The sequence below is a fragment of the Sorex araneus genome, chromosome 2, assembly GCF_027595985.1.
Source record: "Sorex araneus isolate mSorAra2 chromosome 2, mSorAra2.pri, whole genome shotgun sequence".
NCBI lineage: Eukaryota > Metazoa > Chordata > Mammalia > Eulipotyphla > Soricidae > Sorex > Sorex araneus.
Window position 1 is genome coordinate 346960932 of NC_073303.1, and position 12495 is coordinate 346973426.

At 37.1% G+C, this 12495-nt stretch overlaps 1 protein-coding gene across 2 annotated transcripts in view; it reads left to right on the plus strand.

Moving 5' to 3' along the window:
* KIAA1328 (KIAA1328 ortholog) overlaps window positions 1-12495 on the plus strand; it is a 312654-nt gene that overhangs the window by 189024 nt on the left and 111135 nt on the right. For both annotated transcript variants that reach the window (XM_055129540.1, XM_004606086.2), the window contains exon 7: window positions 6293-6960. In XM_055129540.1, coding sequence (XP_054985515.1) covers window positions 6293-6960 — 668 coding nt within the window. The remainder of the gene's footprint in view (window positions 1-6292; window positions 6961-12495) is intronic.

Here is a 12495-nt window from a genome sequence, read left to right on the forward strand (position 1 = left end):
AATAGGCAACATAAGTATGTTGCCAAAGAAGTTAGAGTAGTGGTTACCCAGGAGCATGAGAAGGTAGTATTGATGAGAGGGAGCACCTGGAGTCTTTCTGTCATAATGGAACTGTTCTTTAATCATCTGCATGATGATTACATCGATATATGCATATGTAAAATTCATCAAGGTATACACTTAGATCTGTGCGTTTTCTTACATATATAGTATGCCTCCATTTTTAAATAACTTTTGGTTTCTCAGTTAGTGTAGTATATCTAAAAAATTATATTGGGCCCATATGTCAGAAGCAGCAGCTTGGGGTTTGTTGTTAGTTTAAACATTAATTAGGAGAAGTTATATTTGTAAATATCACATAGAATTATGAAGCAGCTCTATAAAGAAAAACACATATGTTTCTTTCACATCCATTGTGACTTCCATCTGTCCCAAAGGCAGTATTTGTTTTAACTCCACTTACACAATAACTTAATTTCTTATATTAGACTCTTAAAAACTGTTTTCCATTTCGTCTCTTTCTTTCAGTAACATGTGATTCATCCTTATCATAGATTCTTTTTTCATTAGTTACTAGATCCTATAACACAATTTAATTTTTCTACCACATGTAGAGCCTGGCAAGCTACCCGTGGCATATTTGATATGCCAAAAACAGTAACAACAAGTCTCACAATGGAGACGTTACTGGTGCCCGCTCGAGCAAATCAATGAACAACAGGATGACAGTGCTACAGTGCTACCAAATGTATGCAGTCATCTCATAATTACTGAGAATGTTCTATGAGCAAAAATTTACTGCTATCCATTTAGAGAAATAAACATGCTCTAGACTTTAAAAAAAAATGTCAAAGACTTATCAAAGAAAGTGTTAATGGTAATTAGGAAACATTATGCATGCAAACTTAATATTAAACACTATCTAAGACAGTTTGTATGAATTTTTATTTAATCATCACAATCATAAGAGACAGTGTAGGATATTAGTGTAAGAACAACATCATCTCATTTGCTTGTTTTGGGGGGTCACACCAGTAGTGCTCAGGACTTACTGTTGGCTGGCTCTGTGCTCAGAGATTACTCCTGGTGGTGCTCAGGGGGCCCTGTGCAATGCAAACCTAAGTTGGCTTCAAGCAAAGCAGCCACCATACCTGCTGTACTCTCTCTCTCTCTCTTGCCCCTAAGACTGACATTTTGCATATAAAGGGGGAAAATGAGGAATCTTTTATCTCAAATAACTACGCTCTGACCCAACTTGTAAACCTCACTGTAGAAAAATAAAGGTAGATATTTGAAATCATTCTCTTTAGAACATAGTTTTGAGAGAACCTGTTGTAACTCAGCCACCCTTGAGAGTCACACTCACCCATAATCTATAGTGACTCAACAGCCCTTGAGAATCACATATGCACACACACATGCATAAATTTCCTTTATACTAGAAAGAAATTTGGGTAAATGTTTTTTTCCTTGTAATTAGAACACTTAAAATTAGCATTTTTTTTTCTTTTTGGATCATACCCGGCGATGCACAGGGGTTACTCCTGGCTCATGCACTCAGGAATTACCCCTGGCGGTACTTAGGGGACCATATGGGATGCTGGGAATCGAACCTGGGTCGGCCGCGTGCAAGGGAAATGCCCTAGCCGCTGTGTAATTGTTCCAGCCCCTATTAAAATTAGCATTTTTGAGAACTTCAGTAACTGTTCACTATCTTACCACCTATTCCTGTTTTACTAATGATCAACTTGAGGCTCTGGTAAATTGAATAATGTGCAGTTAGTTTTTCATCGCTGTGTAATAAATTACTACAAACTTACCACAATTGCAAGAGCAAACATTTATGGTGTCTGGTGATGACATAAGGAGAGAAAGTGTGCATGTGTTGCATGCTGGAAGCCTGGCTTCTTGCCCCAGTACCACATGATCTCCTAAGCACCTCCAGTTTATGACCTCTGAATACTGCAGGGTGTGACTGAAAAAACAAAACAAATAGACAAAAGCAGCACACATTTACTATGTCACAGATGAATCATAAGTGTCACAAATTTTAATTTTTTTCAGGGTCCTGAGAAGGTTGTAGTCAAGGTGCCAGCTGGGCTGGCAAGTTGTTGTTTTAATCTGGGGTTCTGGATCCTTATCCATGCTTGTGTGTTTGTTGGTACAGTGTCACTTCATGCATCTAAATAATTGATATGCTATTTTCTTGGTAACTCTTGGTTGGAGATTGGTGGCAAGTATCCAGAGCTACTTGTCATATCGAGATATTTGCCACATTACTCCCTCTGTTGGCCTCCCCAAGTATGACTCCTCTTTTATTCAAGGTCAGCAGGAGAATTTTTGACCTTGGAGAGAGAGAGCATCAGGTGTTCTAAAGGGTTTGACTGCCTAGGCATGAACCACTCAAAGTATTCTTCCATTTCATTAACTCAGTGTCAGTTGAGTAGAAATGTTAGTTACAGCTGTAAAGTTCCCTTTACCTTATAGTCACAGGATTGATATGCCTTAATACTCACTGGTACAAGCCACTCTTGAGACGAGATCAAACAAAGATGAGTATAGGGATATGGGAATCTTAAAGACCATCATAGAATTCTACCTGATAGTGTTCTCTTTGAGCAAAGAATGCATCAAAATCAGTTGTTCTACTTCTCAAAATCATTTAAAAAAATTAAAAACATCAAAAGTTAGCTACCAAAAAATAATTTACAAGTACTATAAACCCCTGATATTTGTGAGTACTTTAATACTCGCTTTCATTTAAGTTAGTGTATCTGTATGGCTACATAGTATTCCATTGTGTTGTGTATATGACAACTCCTTTATCCATTCCTCTATCATTGAACATTCTGGGTTGTTTCCAAATTTTGCCTATTGTGCTCATTTCTGCAAAGGTGTGCCTGTAGCTTTTCAAATTAATGCTTTTGTGTTTGTTGGTTAAATGCTAAGAAGTGGAATCACCAGCTCATAAGAAGCTCAATTCTGGGGCTGGAGCAATAGCACAGCTGGTAGGGCATTTGCCTTGCACAAAGCTGACCTGGATTCAATATCCAGCATCCCAGGTGGTCCCCCAAGCACTGCCAGGAGTATTCCCTGTGCATCACCGGATATGATCTAAAAAAGAAAAAAGAAAAAGCTCGATTCTTAATTTTTTAAAGACAATCTCCATATGATTTTCCACAGAGACTGAACCAGACAACGTTTCCACCAACAGTGAATGGGGACGCCTTTTTTTTAATCACATTCCTGCCAATTCTGGTTGTAGCCAATCTTTTTGTTATATGTTCTTCTCATTTTTATAAAATGTCATTTTAATTTGCATTTCCCTGATACTGGTGACAATGAACAATTTTTCATATGCCTGTTGGACACATATTTTGCAGCAGATTGGGTGAAACTGGCTGGCACCAAGTTAAATGAAGTAAGAGGAAAAAGGACAAATGCTAGATGATCTCACTTATCTATGGTCTGTAGAGATACAAAAAGTGGAATATACAGTATCAAATGATGACAAAGTCTTGTCTCTGGATTATATAATTCATAATACCAGATAAGAGGGAAGGGTGGGGAGTGGGATGCAGGGATGCAGAAAATTAAAAAGTGGACTAGAAATAACAAAGGACATCATTGCAAGATCTTTAGCACAATAGTGGTGGTGAGGTGAGGTAAATTTGTAAACCAGTACCAGAAATGTTAATGTTACTGTAACCATGTTACCTGAACTATAATAAAATTAAATTTTTAATTACCATATCCTATCCCACTATATAAATGATGTCAAGGAACCAAAATGAGAATGTAAAATAAAATAGGCATTCTTTCTATTGTTATGCTAGTAATAACACTGATTCAAAATCATGTAAAACAAGTTTTGATTTAATTTTCTGAATTTGAGTTGGTTTGGTATTTTAAATTAAATTTTAATTTTTCTATTTGGTTTAGTTTTATTTTTTTTAGTTTTATTTTATGAAAAGATATTACAGTGTGTGTTTCTAGGCCTTCATTTTTGCACCATTTAAAAATTATAATTCTAGGGGGCTGGAGTAATAGCACAGTGGGTAGGGCGTTTGCCTTGCACGCGGCCGACCTGGGTTTGATTCCCAGCATCCCATATGGTCCCCCAAGCACCGCCAGGAGTAATTCCTGAGTGCAGAGCCAGGAGTAACCCCTGAGCATAGCCGGGTGTGACCCAAAAAGCAAAAAAGAAAACAAAAAACAAAACAAAAAATTATAATTCTATAAAATGATAGTCTGCCATAAAAACCTTAATAAATATTAAGTGTTGACAGTAAGTGCTGTGGAAGTTAAGAGTAGGGTAAATTGATGTAGAGTTTTCTTCTAGGTGTAGGTAATTCATTATGTGTATTTTGCCATTGGATCTTTCTTTTCTGTAACCCGTCATCTGTTTAGTGTCACCTGTGCAGAATCCCATCAGTACACAGCATTGCACGTCGTCTTTGAAGGTGACCAAGTATTGTCTCCAGATGTGACATCATTTAAATGGAAATTCTTTAATATTGCTTTCGAAACTTGGTTCATATCTCAGTAATCACTGTAATAACATTCTTTAATCATCACAAAATAAACATGACACTTCTATTTCTGCTGACACTTTTCACCAGTCCATCATTTTCAACTATTACAAAGTAAATTATTTGGATTTTCCACACTTCCTTGGAATCTCAGTTATCCTTTCTATTTCTAGAGTTGACAGCCATCACAACTATTTAAGAATTAGTTCTTTAAAAGAATGTAAGGGTGGGTGAGGTAAGCATTTCAAACTCCTCAGGGGTGGATGAGAATTTTGAAGAGTAAAAGAATGTGTGGTTGACTGATGGAGCCTCCAAATATGTTTGTGTCCTACTTCCTAGAACCTGTGTTTGCCACTTACATTTGACACAGGGAACTTTACCTGACAGGAGACCCTGCAGATACGATTAAGGAACTTGAGATGAGATTATCCAGTTTTACCAACTCAAATGGTAATCAAAATAGTCCTTACAAGAACACAGGAGAGGGCTGGAGTAATAGCACAACAGGTAGGGCTTTTGGCCACCCCAGTTCTATCCCTGGCACCCCCTATAGTACCCTGAGCACCGCCAAGTGTGATCCCTGCATGCAGAGCCAGGAGTAAGTCCTGAGCACTGCTAGGTGTACTTCCCACATCTGAAAAGAAAAAAAAGACATGGGAGAATGTCAGATATTCCATGGTAAGAGCAGTTGCTCTGATAATGTGATTCGGATGAGCACGTCAGCATCAGCGAGAGCTTGTTTAAAATGCAGATTCTCTGACTCTGCTCCAGACTTACTTGATTGGAAACTCTGAGGTTGAAACCCAAAAGTTTATATTCCACCAGTCCTACAGATGCTTCTGATACATGCTAAGGTTTGAGAATCACTGATAGAAAATAAATTTGCTCTCTGATGGAAAAACAGCTCGAGACAGAAACTTGAGGAAAGCTCATTCTATTGGGCTGTTCAGGGTGATTCACAACCGTTTCTTCCTGAGTTCTGTCAGACTATAACCACTTGAACACTTAATTGAAAAATCACTTATGTTTGTAGCTAAAATTAAATACATTCTGTATTTAAATAACTGCCTTTGATTAGAATCATATTTTGTTGAAAATGGTTGTTTTTATCTGTGTGCTGTAAAGATCTTTATAAAAACTCATCAGATTTCTAGTAGTAACTAACATCCTATTCACTATTAGGTGAAATGTTTTATATCAAATCTCATGCTGTGTAATGGGCAATCAAAGGATATTTTAGGTGACTGAATGGATTTCTTGGCTCAGCATTCAAAAGTAAATATTTTAAGATAAAAGCATTTAATGCTATTGCCTCTTTTCAAACTTGGTTTTATGTAAACCTCTTTTACAAGACAGTTGAAATCTTTTATTTTTTTCATTTTCATTAAGGCACCATGATTTCTAATACTTTGTAATGATAGTTTCATGCATACATCATCCCAGTAGCACATCTACCACAGGAGTTACCACTTTCATCTACCAGTACTCACCCAGGACCTCTTAAAATTTTACATAAGCAACACATAGCAACACTCTTTTTACTCATTCTTACGGATTTCCTGACATGTATATTATACATTGAAAATGAATTTGCTTTGTGTTGCATACCTGCTTAACTATGGGTAAAGTATCTTTATTATTAAAGAAGATAAAACAGCAGCTTCATTTTGTTAAGCAGGTCATTAATTTCTAAAAAGATAAGGGGTCAACTCAATTCTTTGTACTCTTACTTGACAAAATGATCTTTTGGTTCCTTTTAGGTATCCAGTAGGAAAAGTACTCTCCAATCTACATCCTTGGAACTGAATAGTTCCTACTTGAGTGTTGCCAAACCACAGATCTACCAAAACCAGCAGAGGCCCAAGTCTGCAAACCAGGACTCATCTTCAGAAACCCTTATGGAGTTGAGGAATAGTTCTGTGAAACCATCAATCCTTCATTGTCCCAAAGAGAAGCTAGCCAGGGTGCCATCAGAGACCAGGACATGTAGTTATGGGGCCCGGGTGAAAAAAACAGATGAAGCCCTCACAGAGAAGGATTCACCAGAAGAATTGGTAATGAAGGACGGCCCACACCTTAAGCATACTCTTTCTAATCAGTGCTATGGTCATAAATTTTCTGAAACTGCAGATCATGTCCTTGAGAGCCATCCTACCGATACCGCTTCTCCATATTCCAAGACACATCTGGATTTATGCACTTCTTGTGGGCTTTCTTGGAAATTTCTGATGCGTGGCCAAGAGGCACTCCAGAGTCATGAAACAGATGTAAAGAAGCAGCTCTCAGAAGATAGGAGACACCAACTTATGCTTCAGAAAATGGAGCTGGAAATCGAAAAGGAGCGCCTTCAGCATTTGTTATCTCAACAGGAGACAAAACTCCTCCTGAAGCAGCAGCAGCTTTATCAGTCTCGACTTGATTACAATTGGTGAGTCCTGTCTGTTCTTTGAGCCATGCCCATACCTTGCAGAACACAGTGTAAATGATTGTTTTTGTTACTGTAACAGATGTGTAGAAACAGAGGTTTCCTGGGATCTCAGCTGGCTCAGGATCATAGCTGTAGTTACACATAAATTCTGTTGTTGCCTTTCGAAGTCCTGATAGTTTACCTAATTTTCCAAAATCCGAGCTTGTAACATCTACTTCTTTTCAGTTCAGTGTAATTTTTGTAAGATTCCCAGGACAATATTTTAGTTGGTATTACCGTTACACAAAATCCCTTGCTGTTTCATGTCATCATAGAGAATAAAAGTAAACCTTGGGATTTCGGGATGTGGAATGAAAATGTGATGAACTGCAATTAGCTGCTATCAGTCTGTATTTATATCTCTCAACGATAATGTAAAATGTCAAAAAAAATCTGGAGCCTTCTAAGTTTAAATAATCTCTTCTGGGGGTCAAAGAGATAGTACAGTCAGTAGGCCTTTGCCTTGCATGCAGTTGACCCAGGTTCGATCCCCAGTACCGCATAAGGTCCCCCAAACACTGCCAGGAGTGATCCCTGATTGACAGCCCAAGAGTAAACCCTGAGCATTGCCAGGTGTGGCCCAAACCCCCTTCCAAAAAGAAAAAAATCTCTTGATCATGAATCATGACTTGTTTGATAACCAACTTGCAGGGTGGTGGTGGAGGCAGTTTCCAAAGTTGTGCTTAAGAAGTCATCCCCCCTTCCCAGCTTCTCCACAAGCCACAGTGCTCAGGAGCCCCAGGGTAATAACTGACTGTGCCTGGGGACTTCCGGGACTACACCCAGAGATGGATGGGGGACGTTGTGGTACCAAGGAGCAAACCGGGGGCATCTGAAAAGCATATGCTTTAACCCCTGGACTAGCTCTCTGGCCCCTTCCATAGTCAGTTTTTATGAAATTTCATTTAGTTTGTTATCTTGATTTATTCAAGCATTTAGTACTAATTTATATGTATATACATATGCATTTCTACTATTTCCTCCTTGAAAAAAATTTATCATTTCTGTCATTTACACATTTTTGTTAGTTACATGCATCTTATAAAGATATGTAATACTATGTTAAGTACTTTCATTTCTTGGTGTTAGTTTTCTTTCACTTGCAGATCTGCCTAATATTTTTAAAAATCTGATATCCTACACAATAACCTTTTAGAATCTGTAAAGCCAACTATAATGCCTAAAATTAGAGAAAGAGAAAGAGAGGTAAGAAAGGTGATTGTCATAGAGGCAGGTTGGGGTCGGAGGTGGCTTGAAGGGGTGGAAGGGAAACTGGGGACACTGGTGGTGAGAAATTACACTGGTGGAAGGAAGGGTGTTGGAACATTATATGACTGAAACACAGTGCAGAACAATTTTGTAATTCTATCTCACAATGACTCAATAAAAAAAAATGATATCCTTGAAAGTTTCACCTGGGCATTTTTTCCTTCAGTGTAATTCTTTTGGATGAGAAGTAGTCTTCCATTTCCTCTGCCTTTGTGATCAAACCATCCCGTGGTTTCACTGCCAACACCTATAGGCTGCTAAAATAACTGAAAATAAAGACTCTTACAAAATTGTGATCAAAAGCCAAAATGTTACTTCCATTTTATGACCCAAATCATTAATTTGTTGTCCCACTTAAGGACTTCATTCAGCAAGCTTTTACTGAATGCCCATCATGTGGGAAGAATAGTTTTAGGTTTGTAGAATATAAAAATGAATAAAATATGTCTTTAAAGAAAGCATAGACTACAGGAGAAAATGGATAATTTTAGGATTAGGACAAAGTGTCATGTTCATGAACGTTTTATATTCAAATAATGCTACCTAATGATTACGAAGTATTGTTCTCTTCATCATCCTATCTTATATGAAACACAAATTTTAAGTAAGTTTTGCATATGTTTAATTTCTAGATATACATGCCTATATTCACAGAGATTATTTTAAACTTTTTATTTAAAAATAATTGTTAAAATAAATAAATAAAAATAATTGTTAAAAGAGTAACACCAGACTAACAATGTTAATTGCTAATAGATTCATTTATAAATTATCAGGAAGCTACAAAAATAGCATAGCGAGCTCCCATATACCCTTCGCCCAGTTTCCACCATGCCTGTATCTTAGATAACTATAATCAATATCAAAACCAATAAATTAACATTGGTCATATGTGTTTTGTTCTGTGCCATTTTGTCATATATGTAGATTTGTGAAACCACCAGCACAATAAAATATAGACCTGTTTCATCACCACCACTATTTCCTTTCCACTTCCCTCTTGGATATTTGCCACCATCTTCTGGCCTCAGTAAGCCCTGGAACCAATAATTAGTCCTTGGCCTATTTCTATAATTTTGTCATTTTAATAGTGTATAAGCGAATTTAAGCTTTTGATTTTTTTTTTCGCTCAGTATAATGTTGTTGAGATCTATTTAGACGGTTGCATATACTATGCGATTAGATTGCTGAGTAGGATTCTGTGATGTAGACATATATGATAAATTGTATCACATTCATCTTTTGGAAGCTAGTTTTTTTTACAGTTTTTTGTCTTTTATAAATAAAAATGCTGTGTATATTTTTCCATATTGTCATTCTGACATGTTGGATCCACAGAACCAGCAAGAGAGCCAGACAACCCCACCTGTTGGCACAGAAAGGGAAGGAGGAGAGCCCTTAGAAGGAGGATGAGTAGTCAGAGCCTGTATGAAAAGATAAGACAAACGATAAGACCAAGACAAGACAGACAAAGACCATCAATGGCTCGAGGACCCTCTGCAGGGAGATTCATTTATTGCAATCTGGTTTAGGTTTCTATTCCTTAAGAAAGAAAGGAGAGCAATGGATGAACACCTTCCAGGAGGACAAGCACAAGCCCACAGGCAGTCAAACAAGGTGTTCTGGCTGTCAATTAGCTTGCTCAATGGTCCCCGAAGTATTGTTTTTGACAGTGACTGGACGTTGTGTCCACCGTTTGAGGATGTATTGAGGGGAGTCACCACTGGGAAATCAAGGGGCCTCTGGCAGGGTAGGCACGGGAGTTCATCTGCGACCCCAGCTGTTCCCCCAGTTGACCCCTGCAGCACCCCATACTGTATAAGCTTTTCTCTGGACTGAGTTTTTAATTCCAACAAATGAAAATAATGAGGTTGGGAGACAGCTATAGCAGATATATAGAACAATCCTGTCTACGATGTGGACCCCTGAGCATCACCAGGCATCAGAGTCCTGCTCAGTGAGGATCTGGAAGGCCCCAGCTCCAACAGGTGCTCATATAATCCCCAGCATGTAGGAACCTTGCATTGAAACATTGACTCAGTAGGTCTGGATTTGGCAGTGGGGCTCCTCAGATTCCTGAACACCACTGGAGAGCCCCTCGCCCAAAAAAGTATTATGGTTGCTGGATCATATGGAAGGTGCATATTTGGTGTATCATTTGCATTTAAGAAATCTAAATACATATGTAGCTGACCTACATGTCATTAAAAATACATGGCTCCCAGCACTCCACATCCTCATCAGCACTTGGTATTGTCACAGATATTTATTTTACTTGTTTCGGTTTGTGTGAAGTAATATTTCATTGTGGTCTACTTAATACTTCCTTAATTGCTAGTGATGTTGAACCTAATGACGTATTTTTCTTCTGTCAATCCTTTTAGGTAAATTAAGAGCTCTTTATGTAATTTACATAGTGTATAAACCATTTTATATATTGCTAAGATCTATTTACGAACATTTTTAATTTTTGCATCAGTATTGATTTGTAGTGGGGTGTGTGTGTGTGTGTGTGTGTGTGTGTGTGTGTGTGTGTGTGTGTGTGCTGTCTTCATCTGGTTTTGGTCTCATTTGTTTCATTCATTTCTTTTTCGGCTCCTGCTAGCTTTAGATTTATCTCTCCGTTTTCTGAATTTCTCAAGGTTGGGACTTAGATTATTGATTTGAGACTTTTCTTCCTGTCTTCTGTAAGTATTTAGTACTATCTCTTTTTCTTTCCAAACATTATTTCACTGTGTCATACAGATTTTGGTGTGCTGGAATGTTTACTTACCCATGTATAATTTTATTACTTAGAGTTATCTGAAATTCAACCTTCTGCACATTAAAATTTCATTGTCATAGACAAAGAATATCTATTTCAAGTGAATCATATGATCTGTGTTTACTGTGCCACTTCTGAATTTTAAAAACTAATAATAAAAGCAGGGTGTGGTATGGCTCCAAACAGGGCCCAGCTTGCATGTCTGAGTTCCCTGGGTTAGATTCCCACCACACAATCTCAAACCAAAAAATGGTAAACAAAGTAACAACTAAGTTCTCAGTAGATTTTGTTTTCTCATTCAGTTTTTCAAAGCGTTTGTATTGTTGGGGTCATTTCTGTCTTTTTTTGTAATGTGGAATCTCTATTCATTTCTTCCTTTTTGCTCTCAAATAATCATTCTTTCCGAAAGGCAAGTTTGTCTCCTGGAGATTTTCCCAGTATACCAGTCATTGTTCTTTTATTCTAGATGTGTTTTCTTCAAATTTTAAAGATCTCTGTTCCTCTTCACTATTTATTTACTTCTTATATTTCATTACAGTGTAGTTCAACTCTCAGTGCTTAAAGTTTTTATATCCAAGTCTTTATCACCCAATTTCTGGTTATTAAGAATATGCAAAATAAATACCATATTGTTTGTTTAATGTGTAATCTCTGTAATTCAATGTAGTTTTTGTTTCAGCTAACATTTATTAAGCATCCGACTCTGTACAAAACCTTTATGGAATTATTAATAAAAAACAGTTAATCATATCACAAGTTTATTATATATAATCTTGCTCCAATTTATATGTAATTTAAGCTTCTGTATCTCTTTATTGTACTTGTCAATTTTAATGTCTTGAGGAATCCCACTTCAATTAAATTAATGAGTTAATATCTGCTACGTACAAGGAATTTTTATAGTGCTCAGGATGTTCAGGAGAAATAGTGTAAAGGCAATCTATAAATGATATCCAAATGAGTAGCTCAGAGTTACTTATTTAGACTTTGAGAGTGGTCTGTCATTTTGGAATGAATTTGACATGATCCTAAGATTTATTTCAATTGAAATTAATCATTCATTCTGCCATCTTGCTGTTATATAATAGCCGATAAAAGCTAGACATTCAAATGGATATTACTTCTGTTGATCCTTTCCAGATTGATCAAAGAGGACTTATTTAGAAATACTTTATCTGATGGTGTTAAGGATGACCTTAACTCCTTTATAGAGCAAAGGAGTATATATACGATGACTAAAAGTCCTAGCTAATTATATTCTCTTTTGTCTTCCACCCTTAGAATTTGCTGTGATACGTGTACTTTATCCTTCATTGGGTTTAAAAATCCTGTCATCGCTATTTAAAATGTGAGGTGTGTGTGTGTGTGTGTGTGTGTGTGTGTGTACACATTATAAGGATCAGTGAGATAGTATGTATAAAGAGATTTTATTTGTTCAGTGATAGCTGCTGTCATTGCCAGTG